This window comes from Aedes albopictus, chromosome 1 (assembly GCF_035046485.1).
Source record: "Aedes albopictus strain Foshan chromosome 1, AalbF5, whole genome shotgun sequence".
NCBI classification, from domain to species: domain Eukaryota; kingdom Metazoa; phylum Arthropoda; class Insecta; order Diptera; family Culicidae; genus Aedes; species Aedes albopictus.
In genome coordinates this window covers 295,142,361-295,156,915 of record NC_085136.1, presented here as the reverse complement: position 1 = coordinate 295,156,915, position 14,555 = coordinate 295,142,361, and the positions used below count along the sequence as shown (strand labels likewise).

Genomic DNA, 14,555 nt, shown 5'->3' with positions numbered 1-14,555 from the left:
GTGATGACCCATTCGGGGAAATGGCTTTTGGAATAACGTCCTATTCGAGGTTATGATGGCATTCGGAGTAAGGGGGTAGAGTTTCTTTAAAAAACATAGTATCACTGTATTGTTTGGTGGCCAAACTATTACCTATCCTTCGGAGATTTTCCCTTCTTCTCTTCAAAGGCTGTTCTTTCGAGTTGCACTGCTGCATATTTTGTTGGCGTTCGAACTACTAACTGCACAACAAACATTATTGCTGTACAATAGAAGAATAAGCCATTCATAAGCTTAATTTTTGAAATTTTGATTGAATAAGCTGTTATTCAGCTACCATTGTTAGTTGGGATGCATATAAGTTTTGTTCTTGTTTCGATTATATGATGTTCTTTTATATTACACTCTTACATGATTGAGTGATGGATTCCAAGTCTTCATCTAAGATTTTTTCCTTCTTTTAATAATGGGATGATCTGTTTGGTGAACAACCTGCAAACTTTTCTGTCAAATATTATTTTCTAATGATATGTTGATTTTCCGAGGGCTGTTTTCTAATCGTTTTGAATTAATGACCATTTGGCCTACAAACAGAGATTTCCCCCTTTGCTTATCAAAAGAACAGCATATGAATCAAAGAAGGGTAAATATCTAGAGTGAACGCTAACAGCGTTAACATAACAAATGTAAGCTGCAGTTATGAGTTCGCATATGCCCTGTGAATTCCTATCGTGGATCATTTCAGGGGAAATTTGATAAAATGGGTTCTTGAGGAACTTGATATTCAAAATGCTTTTCTGATCCACAATGCAAAATAATACATGCACATTTTAAATTGAACAAAATAAGTGAACTTTATTCACAAAATCATAATTTGTGCATAGTAATAAACTATTCGGATAAATGTCGCATTTGGGTAAGTGTCGCATTCGGGTATATATTACATTCGGGTAAATGGTTTTCGGGTAAATGTCTTTCGGGTAAATGGTTTTCGGGTAAATGTTATAGAACCCTTTTGAAAAGGGCTAAACTTTTTTACCGATTTTTTCAAATGTGTTTAATAAAAAAATGACTTCTCCTACAAGAAAGTGTTGTATGGGTGATAGTCACTAAAAACGTCAAGTTTCAAGAAAAAAAATATTGAAAAAAATCCAAATTGAGTCCAACACTGAAAAATATCGTTTTTAAAAATTCTAAGTCGATTTACAAAAAAAACACCATCTTCGATTTCAATGAAATTTTGTCTCAAGATAGGTAATTATGTTCCCTACCAACCGTCCATACACCATCAGATGGGCACTTTTAAGGGAAAAAAGTTTTTCAAACAAAAACTTTTTCATGTCCAGACGTTTTTTTTTCAGTGTCATCTGTTATCAAAAACTTAACCAGTGAATGTCATAATCATTTCAGAATCCAATGAACACAATTTGTTAAGAGATTTTGTCTCATTTATTCAAGGAGATTTTGTCTTAAGGGTCGAAACGTTGGAAGAAGAAAACATTTAGTTGTTTTTGACCCCGAAAAGACTGAAACGCCAAAACTATTCGAAAGTTTTCAAAACAGTCGTCGTCAATATAGTAGAAACAAAGTATTATCTAGTCAAGGTCTACACATCCAGAAAGTTTCATTGTAATCTGAGAGGGTGCTGCCAACATTTGTTTATTTATTCATACATATAATGAATCATCTAAAAAAGGAATGAAAGTTTCCAAAATTGGAAACCCCTCCATTATTCTTTTTTCATGGAATGTTTCTGTAGTTATCGCAGATGGATGTAGAGCCGCAGATGGAGCATGCTAACAAGAATTCCTTCTATGAGTTCAGCAAGTAGAAGAAGCTTATGGTAAGAAGCTGGTATATGTCTAGCCGAAGTAAGTGATGCTGCGCTCAAGTGCGGAAAGTACCGTCGATACTGACTTCCATCTTGCTGCAACTCCATTGCGCTGCGCTGTTGGACAACCGTCCATAGTCCGCTCATCCGTCGGCCGTGAGGATAGTTCAGCTCTTCCAGACCACACGCGCGTCCGAAAGAGGCTCATCTGCCAGTCGAAGAGATTGCAAAACTCGTCAGCCGTATTTCTTCACCACCGTGCCCACCAGTCATCGTCACATCACAAATAAATTTTATATAATTGAATTGTAGTAACTTATGTACTTCCTTCAAAGAGAATGTCATTCTCACTAGAAGTGCCATTGTAATGTATTTTCGAAAAGAAGGGGAGGTTTTATGCCTCTGGGAGAAGGGATTCAAATAGACATTCCACTCCCAGGGGCTTTTCCCTGCTCCTAATAAAGAAGATAAAAAAAAATTAATCCACCTAGCGACGCCTTTTTCGTGCGTTCGAAAACCTTCTTCAATAAAACTCAAGTGACATGTTGATAAATATCGCACTTTCTTACGTTACTTACTTCTTACGTACTTTTTACAAAAATCCATTTTATGGCACCAGAAATCATATCGTTTATCTGGCTTTTGATGTTTGAGTCCTTAACTCTTAAAAATAACCGCAATCTTGATCTTTGAGCCATCATTTTGGATTTAAGTCCGCCATCTTGGAAATTGTGGTCGTCATTTTCGGACTCCAGACTTCTTTCCCATACCAGATATACCCATATTGAATGATTTATTATCCTAAAGCACCATTAAACGGCCACCAGCTTGAATTTGGAGCCGTTATCTTCGATTTTAGACCGTCATCTTGGATATTCTGGTCGCCATTTTTGGACTTCGCACATCATTCCCATACCAAATATACCTATATTGTATGGTTTTAGAGCATAAAACACCATTGAACAACCACCAGCTTGAATTTTGGGCCGCCATTTTGGATTTTGGGCTGCCATTTTGAATATTAGGCTGCCATCTTGAATTTTGGGCCGATATCATGGAATTTCTGATCTGCAGTGTTGATTTCCGCACAAAATTCGTCAACCATGCTAAAGGTTACAAACATCCGCAGTTGGATATGTTGCATGATGGGGCTTGGTTCAGTTTTATATACGGCCAGTTCTACCGATGCTGGTCCGGATCACTGAATTGACCATAACTCCGGAACGCCTTGGCCGATCCGCACCATTTTTAATAGCAAGGCGGTAAAATTCTGGTTCGATTCGAGTTATAATCTTTAAAATCAATGGTCAATGGAAAGTCATTTTAAAGTGAGAGAACTTATTTTGCGCACAGACATACATACATACACACATTCAGACATCATCTCTATTTGTCGAGATGAGTTGACTGGTATATATGACTCGACTTTTCGAGCCTTCTATCGAAATTTCGTTTTTTGAGTGAACATACAGCCTTTGAGTACACTTCGGTGTACGAGAAAGGCAAAAAGTATTTAGTTTAAGCACAGACAAACAGACGTAACACTTGCGAAATTCCCATCGAGCACGCTTTTAAAGATCATTTTAAATGTTCATAGTTGTGGCTTTCACAATCAGAGGCGCGCGCGTCGTTTTTCTATGCGTTTGACGTTTCACACTAGCGCCTTCTGTTGACGATATTGTACAACACAGTGAGTCGTGCAACTTTTCCACCAGGTGATGGTAGTGTGAACTGGGCGTTGGATTTCCATGAAAATCAAGGTGTTACGTCTGTTTGTCTGTGGTTTAAGATTCCTCCGAAAACTCTTATAGAATGAATTCAGAAATACCTTGAGAAGTAACTCCTGGAATTATTTTCGGCATTCTGTAGAAAATTTCTTCATGAATTGCTACAGAAGTTCGTGCATGTATCACTTCAACTATTTCCGAAGGAATTTCTGCAGGAGTTCTTCTAGAAACTACTTAAGAAATTCAAGGGCTTTCTGTAGGGCAGCCTATTTATTGCAAGAAGCTAGAAACGCTCCATAGGTAATCAAAACGCACTCCATAAAAAATTGACATATGTTCCATAAAAGTGTGCAACATTACCCATAAATAATTAAAAACGCCCTATACTTTATAGAAAACGTACTGGTAAGACAAAAAAAAATCTCATTAGAAAGGCAACTTTGCATCCATAAAAAATCCATAAAAGGCATCATAATAACATACAAATGCTCCATATTGAATTAGAAATGCTCCATTAAAAATGAAAATTGTACCCATAGAAAAATCAAATCAAATATTGTCAAACTTTACCATATAAAATATAAATTGCTCAAAAAAATAAAATAAAATAAAAATTGTCCATTGCGTCCATATTGTCATAATTAAAATTCGATTATTCAATACTTCTTCACATTGCACTAAGTACTTCAGTTGTGCAGAAGTTCGAAGTAATGGAGGGTTTTCAATCGTTTATGGAGCAATTCTTATTTTTTATAGTGCAGTTAGATAATTTTGGTGCATTTATCTATTTTCTATGATGCAATTTTAATTTTTTATGGTGCAATATACTTGCTCATTAGAACAATATTCGATTTTCTATGGGCTCAATTTAATTTTTTGATGGAGCATTTCTAATTCATTATGGAGCATTTGTATGTTATTATGGAGCATATCAGTATTATTTATTGGTGCATTTTTTTATTTCAATGAGAAAAAAATATGTTTTACTGGTACATTTTCTAAAAAGTATAGAACGTTTTCTATTATTTATGGGCATCATTGTACATTTTTATGGTATATTTATTCATTCTTTACGGAACACTTTTTAATTTTTTATGGAGCATTTGCAAATTGCTATGGTTGCAAAAACATTTTGCCGTTTCACCAGGAATTCTTCAGAAAGGACTTCCATAGCTATCCAAGACGCGTTAGAAGAACTTTCAAATGAATTCGAGGGTTTTTACCAGCAAATGATCCAAAAAATCATCCTGGGATTTCACCTGGCTACCATCAGCGAATTGTCCAGGACTTCCTCGAAGAATCTTTCAGAAATTCCTCCCGAGATTCCTCCGGGAATTCCTCCAGAGATTCCTCAAGGAATTGCTCCATCGATTCTTCATGGAATTCCTCCAGGAATTCCTCCGGAGATTCATCCAAGGATTTATCCAGTAATTCCTCCAGGGATTCCTCCAGAAATTTCTCCAGGAATTCCTCCGGAAATACCTCCGTGGATTCTTCCCGGACTTCTTTCAAAGAATCCTTCAGAAATTCCTGAAGAGATTCCTTCAGGAATTCCTCCAGGAATTCGTCCGGGGATTCCTCCAGGAATTCCTGCGGGGATTCCTCCAAGAATTCCTCCGGGGATTCCTCCAGGAATTCGTCCGGGGATTCCTCCAGTAATTCCTCCGGGGATTCCTCCGGGGATTCCTCCAGGAATTCCTCCGGGGATTCCCCAGGAATTCCTCCGGGGATTCCTCCAAGAATTCCTCCGGGGATTTCTCCAGGAATTCCTCCGGGGATTCCTCCTGGAATTCCTCCGGGGATTCCTCCAGGAATTCGTTCGGGGATTCCTCCAGGAATTCCTTCGGGGATTCCTGCAGGAATTCCTTCAGGGATTCCTGCAGGAATTCCTTCAGGGATTCCTCCGGAGATTCATTCAGGAATTTCTCCGCGGATTCCTCCAGGAATACCTCCGCGGATTCCTCCAGGAATTCTTCCGTGGATTCCTCCACGAATTCCTCCAGGGATTGTTACAAGAATTTGTCCAGGAGTTCCTCTTGAAATTTCACTAAGATTTTCTCCGGGAATTCTTCCAGAAATTCCTCAGGGAATTCCTCCAGAAATTCCTCCGGGAATTTCTCCAGGAATTCCTTCGAGGATTTCTCCAGGGATTGTTCCGGGGATTCCTTCAGGAATTCTTTCGGGGACTCCCGAGGGATCCCTCGGGGATTCCTCCAGTACCGTACGTTAGCGTATTCAAAGTACTAAATCAGTAAAGCTATATTTTGTGGAAATCTGACTTCGTAATTAATATGTGATGACGGTCAGATAGAAAAGTAAACGATATGCCAAGGACGCCCATAAAAACATCATAATTTGATACAGCATTTGCATATACTGGGTATACCTACCTTTTTTTTCTACTACACTTAATCACTTAAATAGAGGAAATAAAAAGTAATGATTTTCTTTGGTATCGCAAACCTGTCATAAAGCTCTATAAATATCCTCATTAATCCATCATTCCACGGAATGTAGCAATTCCCATCACCCATAAAAAGAGTCCAATAAAACAAAACTCACCTTAACCGGGGACGACGCCAACCACTGCTGGAACAAATCCGACGTGACGGAAGCCCGGTGCGGCGACCGGGGTGTCGATTTGCACACGTCGCCACCGCCGGTAATTGACTGCAGCTTGGCGATTACTTCGGGTGGGGCCCGTTCCCGGAACCACCGCTCGATGGCGGCCGCGTGTTCGTCGAAGAACGTGCCCACCTCGTCCAACTCTTCCGGGGAACAGCCCGGTGGTTGCAGGTGGTGCGTCGGCGACTGCGACTGGCTCATGCTGGACCGCTGGGAGTTGTTCGGCGACAGCAGGTTGGGATCTTCGGCGGTGACGGCCGTTCCGGAGCAAACACTGACACTGCCTCCACCGGTGGAGGGTCTAGAATTGGCGCCAATTAAGCCGTAATTAACTTCACTTGCTTCACCATTTTCACACTGCGAGGACAGCTTCGGTATACCGGCACAACAGTTGTCACCGATTATGTCGGCGCCGTTAGTACGGTTGTTATTGTTGTTGTTGAGCGGGGATTCTTGGCTGTGGGAAGGAAATTCGGAGAAATGGCAACCGGTGAGAATGGAACGGTTCGAGGAAAGCGACAATGTTGTTTTAAGCAGATGGTTGTTGCTTTCTAAACACAGACATACATATGAACTCGTACTGTCATGGGGGTACTTTTGGCTACCACGGTCTACCGAAAACGACTCACCGCCGAGAGTACAACGGATAGGTTACCAGGTGTGCCCCAAAAGTCGCTAACATAGACGTTCAGAGAGCCTTCGCAACACTCGGAGCATTGGAACATAGTGAATTTTGGAATTTGATATCTATTGTATTCTCTGATTGGTGGAGCAGACCTGGTGTGATGATTAAAGTACGTGACGCCGGGAACCTGGTATCGACTCCCACCTCCGACAAACTCACATGTGAGTTCTATCTTCGGAAGGGAAGTTAAACCATGGAATTTGGAGAGAATCAGTCCCGGGCAATATTTTTTGTTAAAATAACAAAATTATGTGACTGGTTGCTGTTCATATTAAACAATAATCATTTAAAACTATCATTTTCTTTGGAATATACATAGGTATGCACTCATACCCAGGGTTTTCTCTACATACATATGTATTTAGTAACATTGCACAGTGGAAGAACAACTATCCGAAACACTCAACTTGTGGCTGTCAGGTATCAGAGGACCGGATACAGAGGTACGCCCTCCTTTATTTGGTACACTAAAACCTCTTTTTAGCATATTATTTTTATGCATTTTTAATTTATGCACCTTTTTTTTTGCCCTGCATAAAAAGAGGGAAAGCCACTCAGAACCAATATTGTGCATAAGAATATTTAATAATGACGAGAACTATTGCAACGGCGGCCAAAGGTGTTGACAGAGGAGAGCAAAGGAAAATTACAGGTTCGTTTTTGGGTGTTACCGAAGGTCTCATGTGCGTTACATGGGGTCCGAGTGGGTCTTAAGGGGGTTTCGGAGTCATTTCAGGAAGTCTTTTAGGCTGGTTTCAGAGGCGGTACGGAGGCGTTTTTAGGGGTTTTAGGGGAGGATGTTTGAGGCATTTCAGGATGTTTCAGGCCATTTTCGGCATGATTCAGAGGCGTTACAGAAGCGTTAGGAGGAGTTTTCGGGGTGTTCGGAGCTTCTCAGGTTCGTTACATTGGGTCCGATGGGGTTTAAGGGGGATTCCGGAGGCATTTCAAGACGTTTCAGAGCATTTTTGACGGGGCACAGAGGCGTTACTGCAGCGTTACGAGGAGTTTTCGTGGGGTTCGACGCCTCTCAGGTGCGTTACATGGGGTCCGAGGGGGTTTAAGGGTGATTTTGAAGGCATTTCAGGACGTTTCAGAGCATTTTCTGCGAAATTAGAAGGCGTTACAAAAGCGTTACGGATGAGTTTTCAGGGGGTTTGGGGCCTCTCAGCTGCGTTACATGGGGTCCGAGGGGGTTTAAGGGGAATTTTGGAGAGATTTCAAGTCGTTTCAGTGCATTTTCGGGGGATTAAGAGGCGTTACGGAAGCGTTACGGAGGAGTTCTCAGGCGTTGAAATACCCCAGAATTCCCCGTAGTCCCATGAAAACACCAAAAAATCTTGACAGAACACCCTTTAAAGGCTCCTCAAATCCCCCGAAGCAACCCCTTAAAACGCCCCTGAAGCCCCTTGGAACCCCCTTTTTGGGCTCTCTGGGATCTTTCTGGAAGCCCCCTTAGCCCCTCCTCAACTGCCCAGGAGCAAGACCTGTTCTCACGAACTAGATTCTCTTATTAAAGTCCAAACTTAATTTATGCATAAATTTCCCTCTTTTTATGCCTTTTTAATTTATGCACATTTTTAATTTATGCAGTCCCAGCCATGTGCATAAAAAGAGGTTCCAGTGTATTTTTTGTATCAACTGCATAAATAGAAACCTATTTCATTATTGGGAATGATGTAGGGAAAGGGACAGGAAAGAAAATAAATTGGGAAATTTAGGGAAAATCCATTTAGGCAATTTATCTCCATTAAGGTAACCTTCCGAGCGAAATTCCAGTGGGAATTTCCAAAACAATTCGAGAAGGAATCCCCAAATGATTTCTAGGAGGAGGAATCGTCAAAGGATGTCCAGGAGGTATCTCCGAAGGAATTTTAGGAGGTATCCTCATGATAAATTATCGAGGGAATTCCAGGAGGAATACCTTAAGGAATTGCATGAGGAATTATCAATAGAAGTATATGAGGAATTATCAATGGAAGTATATGAAGAATTCTCGATGGAATTTTTGCTGAAATACCCAAAAGAATTCCAGGAAGAATCTCCAAAATAATTCTAGGCGAAATCCGCGAAGAGTTTTCAAGAGGAATCCACGAAAGAATTCCAGGAGGGTTTCTGGAGATATACTTGTTGGAACTCAATGAGAAATGTTTAAAGAAAATGCTGATAAAAGTCGTAAGGAAATTGTTGAAGAAACTCTTAGAAGAATCATTGGAGAAACCCTTCAGAATTTCTGAAGTTTTTTTTTTTGTAGAAATCTCTGATGTAACTTCAGGAGGCATCTGTGAATCCTCCTAAAAAGATATCCGAAAAAACTCCAGGAGTAATCCCTGGAAGAATCCCTAAAAGAACTTCTCGAGGAATCCCCTAAGAACTTCAGGGCGAATCTTAAAATGAACCTCTCGAGGAATCCCCTAAGAAACTTCTGGGAGAATCCCTGAATTCTCCAAAAGGTTCCCTTGGATCCTCCTGTAAGAATCTCTGAAGGAACTCCTGCAGAGATCTCTGATGTAACTGCTGGAGGAATCCCGAAAGATATTTTGAAGGAATCTTTGAATAAACAACTGAACGAGTCCCTAAAACTATTGGAGGAATCTACGACGGAACTACAGCAGGAATTCTTAAACAACTTCAGAAGGAACTCCTGGACTAAATCGTGAAGTACGTCCAGTAGGAATTTCTGAAAAAAAATCTTCTGGAGGAAATCCTGATGGATCTCTTAATCCTCCTAAATAAATCTCTGAAGGAACATCAGGAAAAAATATTTGAGTGAGCTTGCTATCCTGTCGAAATATGTGAGAGAATTTCCGAAGGAACCTCTGTTGAAATACCTGAAAGCATCCCTGAATCTTCCTGGAAATGATCCCCAAAGGAACTCCAAGTGAGATCACTGAAGCAACTTCTGCAGCAATACCTGATGAGCTGCAGGAATTCTCGAAGGAACTCCAAGGATTAATCTTCCAGGAGAAACTTCTTTGAGAACCTTAATGATTCCTAAAGATATCGCACAAAGACTCCTGAAAAAAAAATCAACAATCTTCACTAGGCATTTTAAAGGAATTCCAAGAGGAATCCCCGAAAGAATTTTTGAAGGAATCATTGAAGAATCTCTAGAAGGGATTCCAGGAACTTCAGGAGAAATTTCTGTAAGAATTCCTAAAGGAATCCCTGATGGAGGTCCTGGAGAAATTACTGAAGGAATTCTTGATGTAACTCCTTGAGTGATATTCCTGTAAGATCCTGTAGGAATCCTAGACAGATCCCTGAAGGAACACCATGAGAAATTCCTGATTGGAGTTCTGGAGGAATTCCTGAAATCATTCCTGAAGGAATCTGTAAAGGAACTCCTGGACTAATTCCTAAAGAAACTCCTGTTGCAATTTGTTGAAGGAAGTTCTGAATAAATCTTTGGAGCAACTCCTAGATTAATCCTTAAGGACCTCCTACGGGAATTCCTGAAGGATCTTCTAGATGAATCACTGATGAATCTCCAGCGGCATCCCTGAATCCACCTGAAAGAATTTCTGATAAAACTCCAGATGTTATCCCTAAAGTAACGCCTGTCGGAAGTCCTGAGCGATCTTCTGAAAGAAAACTCATGATAAAACTCTTAGTGGCATCCCTGTAGCCTCCTGGATGAATCTCCGAAGGAACTCCTGGAGAGATCTCCAAAAAAGTTTCTGATGAAATCCTTGATTGAAAATTTAGAGGAATCTTCGAAGGAATTTCAGTAGGGATCGTTTAAGGAATTTTGTAAGAATCTCCAAAGAAACTCTTGGACTAATGTGGCGAGGGGCTTGAGGGTTATTTCAGGGGTGTTTAACCTTCTTCGTGCATTTGCTTGCGCGCACCTCGCTGACGTAGTGCACGTTTAGGGGTCATAATGACCCTAATGCACGAAGAGGGTTAAAGGTGCTCTAGTGAATTTAGGGGTTTCATAAGCGTTTAAGGAGGCTTCGCAGACTTCCATGACAAGCTTCAGGTGGACGTCAGGGGATACCAGAGGAATAACAACGTGCTTAAGGAAGTTTCGGAGGGGCTTTCGAGAACTTCATAGGCACTCAAACGTGCTTTATGAGCATTTCAGGATATTTCAGACGGATTTTAGGGAGTCTTACGAGACTTCACAGACTCGCAGGTGAGCTACAGGGAAGTTTAGGAAATGCTTCAAAGTGTATCAGCAGGTTTCAGAGCAGGCTTCATAGGCTCTCAGACGAGCTTTAAGAGGCTTCCTGGGTGTTTCAAAGGCGTTGAAGGTGGTTCAAAGCATATCGGTGGATTTAGGAGGTTTCATAGAGGTTTCAGGGGGCTTCGCAGATTCTCATGTAAGCTTTAAGAGGATTTGGATGGGTGTTTCACAGGCGTTGAAAGGCGTTCCAGGAAGTTTCGCATGGTATTTAGAGAATTTTACAGGCATTCAGACGTGCTTTATGAGCGTTTCAGGGGATTTCAGATGAAGTTTAGAGGGTTATATAGGTTCAGAGAGCGTAGACTCTCTGATGAGCTACCTGGGGTCTTAGGAGACTTTTACTTAGGAGGAGCTTTACTAATGTTCTCAGACGAATTCCAGGGAGCTTCATGGATGTTTGAGAGGAGTTTGGAGGTGTTTGTGGAATGGGTGGGGGGGGGGGGGTTGGAGTGGAGCTTCATAGGAGTTTTAGGGGGCTTCACGGACTTTCATGTAGTTTCAGGGTTTCAGTGGGTTTCCGAAGCGTTACAACGCGTTTCAAGAGGAGTTTAACATAATTGTATAGGCACTCAGACATACCTTATGAACGTTTCAGGAGATTTCAGCCGGATATCAAGGGATTTTACGAGACTTTACAGACTCTCAAGTGACCTGTAGTGTCTCAGCAAGTTTCAGAGTAGTTTGGAGGGGTTTCATGAGCTCTCAGAAGAGCTTCAGGGGGTTTTAACGGTGTTTAAAGGCGGTCCAGTGGATTAAGAGGTGTTAAGGGGCTTCGCAGATTTTTATGTGCTCGTCAGGAGGATTTCAGGGTGGTTTTAGAGGCGTAACCAGGCGTTTGAAGAAGTTTCGGAGGGGCTTTAGAGAATTTCATAGGCACGCAGACGTGCTTTATAAGGGCAGCCTATTTATTGCACCCATAAACAAATAGAAACGCTCCATAGAAAATCAAAAAGCGATCCTTAAAGATTGAACATATGTTCCATGGCGATGTGCACTGTTACCCATAAAAAATTTAAAATGCTCCATACTTTATAGAAAATGTAACGGTAAACATAAAATTTTCTCATTAAAAGTGCAATTTTGTACCAATAAATAATATTGAAATCAGGCCGAACATGTCTAAAGGTCCTATCTGCAGAAGAGAGGCTCTCTTTGGTTTCCCTCTCTTTTGTTAATATCTCAGCTGTTTATTTGTATTATGTTTGTCTCCTTGCATTGAACGATGGTCAAAACAATCGTCTTTTAATTTGTGCTGCAAAAATAGTGGAAAAGTGTACCATTACATTGCAATAATTGAAAGAGAAAGTGAACAAAGAGAGCCCCTCAAATGCAGATAGGACCTATTGAAATGTTTGGCCTGAAATGCTCCATAATAAAATGCAAATGCTCAATAAAAAATAAATTTGTACCTATAGTGAATTGAATATTGCTCCATAGAAAAATTAAATTGCACCATAAAAAATTGAAATTGCACCGTAGAAAATAGATAAAGGCTCCATAAGTATTATCAAATCGCACCATATAAAATATGAATTGCTCCATGAAAAATTGAAAATTCTGTATAGATAGCATATTGTTATAATTTAAATTCGACAGTGCTGAATTGCTTTACACAGCACCACTTCAGCGGTGCAGATGTTTAAAGTTATGGGGAATTCTCAATTTCTTATGGAGCAAATCATATTTTATGTGGTGCAATTTGATAATACTTATAGAGCATTTATCTATTTTCTGTGGTGCAATTTCATTTTTTTATGATGCAATTTATTTTTTATATGGAGCAATTTTCAATTTTCTATGGGTACAATTAGACTTTTTTTTATGGAGCATTTGTATTTTATTATGGAGCATTTCAGCTTTGTTTATTGGTAGAAAATTGCACTTTTAATGAGAAAATTTTATATTTCACCGATACATTTTTTATAAAGTACGGAGCATTTGAAATTATTCATTGGTAACATTGCACTTTTTCATGGAACATATGTTCATTCTTTAGGGAGCACTTTTTGATTTTCTATGGAGCATTATCAATTTGTTATGGTCACAATAACCTTTTGCCCTTTATGAGCGTTTCAGGAGATTTCAGACGGATTGCAAGCGGTTTCACGGAACTTCTGAGCTACAGGGGGCTTTGAGAGACGTTTCAACATGTTCAGTAAGTTTCAGATGAGTTTTAGGGGGCCTCATAGGCTCTCAAATGAACTTCAAGTGTGGATTCAGGGAGTTTTCAAGCCGTTTCAGGGTATTTCAGGCCGTTCAGGGAGTCTCAGCACTCACAGGGCTTGACTCAGGACCCAGGGCTTCACAGACTTTTAGGTGAGCTTCAGGAGGGTTTCAGAAAAAAATAAGGGCTCTCATGGGTGGTTTCAGAAAAGCTTCAATGCGTTAAAAGGCGTTTCAGGGTCTTGCATCCCATTTCAAAGGATTTCAGGGAGTCTTAGGGTTGTTTCTTGAGGACCTTACTAAACCTCACTGAAGTAGTATTAGTTAGTTAGTACTAGGAACAGGCAGTGTGGTTTCAAAGCTTCTTTTTCAATACGATCATTGCAGACCGATGAATTTTCTTATTGCTTTTTCGCAGGGCCTGACACCAACCCAAACACCCAGGGGCTTACCTTTAAGAAAGGTACGGGTTGTGCATGAGATCAGCTTTCCCTGGAAGCTTACCAGACTGATAACAGCAACGATGGAAGGTGTGCAAAAAATCCCAAAAAAGTGAGTTCCAAGGGGCTTCAGAAACGCTTCAGGGGTTTGTTTCAGGGGATTTCAGGAGCCTTTCAAGAAGGCATTCTGTCAGATTTTGTTGGCATTCTTATGGGATTACGGGGCATTTCAATAGTATTATGGGAGTTTCAGAGACGTTTCATAGAGCTTTAAGGACAATTCAGCGGGTCTCAGGAGCCTTTATAGGGCGTTACAAAGGGTTTCAGGGGCATTTCAAGGCATTTCAGAGTTAATTTTAGAGCGTTTCAGGTGGTTCCATGAGCCCATCAAAAGCGTCCAAAGGGGTTTCAGTGGCATTTCAAATTTATGATGATGATTTCAAGAGCGTTTAAATGAAATTGCTGCTGTTTCAGGGGTGTTTAGAGGCATTTCAGGTCAGGATCGTATCAGGGGGTTCCAAGAACACCCTTAAATCATAGGGCATTTCAGGGGCGTATCAAAAGGTGTTACGATGGAATCAATGAAAATCCTCTGAAACTTCCTGAAATGCCTCTAAAAGCCCCCTAACCTTTCGGACCCCATGTAACGCACCCGAGCCCTCGAAAACTCCTCCGTAACGCCTTTGAATCTCACAGAAAAAGCTCTGAAACTTCCTAAAATGCCTCCAAAACCCCCCTAAGACCCCCTCTGATCCCATGAAACGCACATGAGACACGTCAAAACAAAAAATGCTACGTCATTTATGGACGGCCTTTATGCACGATATTGGTTCTGTGTGAGTAGCTTTCCCTCTTTTTATGCAGGGTATAAATTAAAAGTGCGTAAAAATGCATAAAAAGAGGTTTTAGTGTATAT

General features: G+C 40.6%; 1 protein-coding gene across 3 annotated transcripts in view; it reads right to left on the bottom strand.

Moving 5' to 3' along the window:
* LOC134285708 (cGMP-specific 3',5'-cyclic phosphodiesterase-like) overlaps positions 1 to 14,555 on the bottom strand; it is a 425,298-nt gene that overhangs the window by 345,778 nt on the left and 64,965 nt on the right. For all 3 annotated transcript variants that reach the window (XM_062847023.1, XM_062847024.1, XM_062847025.1), the window contains exon 4: positions 6,100 to 6,619. In XM_062847023.1, the coding sequence (XP_062703007.1) occupies positions 6,100 to 6,619 (520 nt within the window). The remainder of the gene's footprint in view (positions 1 to 6,099; positions 6,620 to 14,555) is intronic.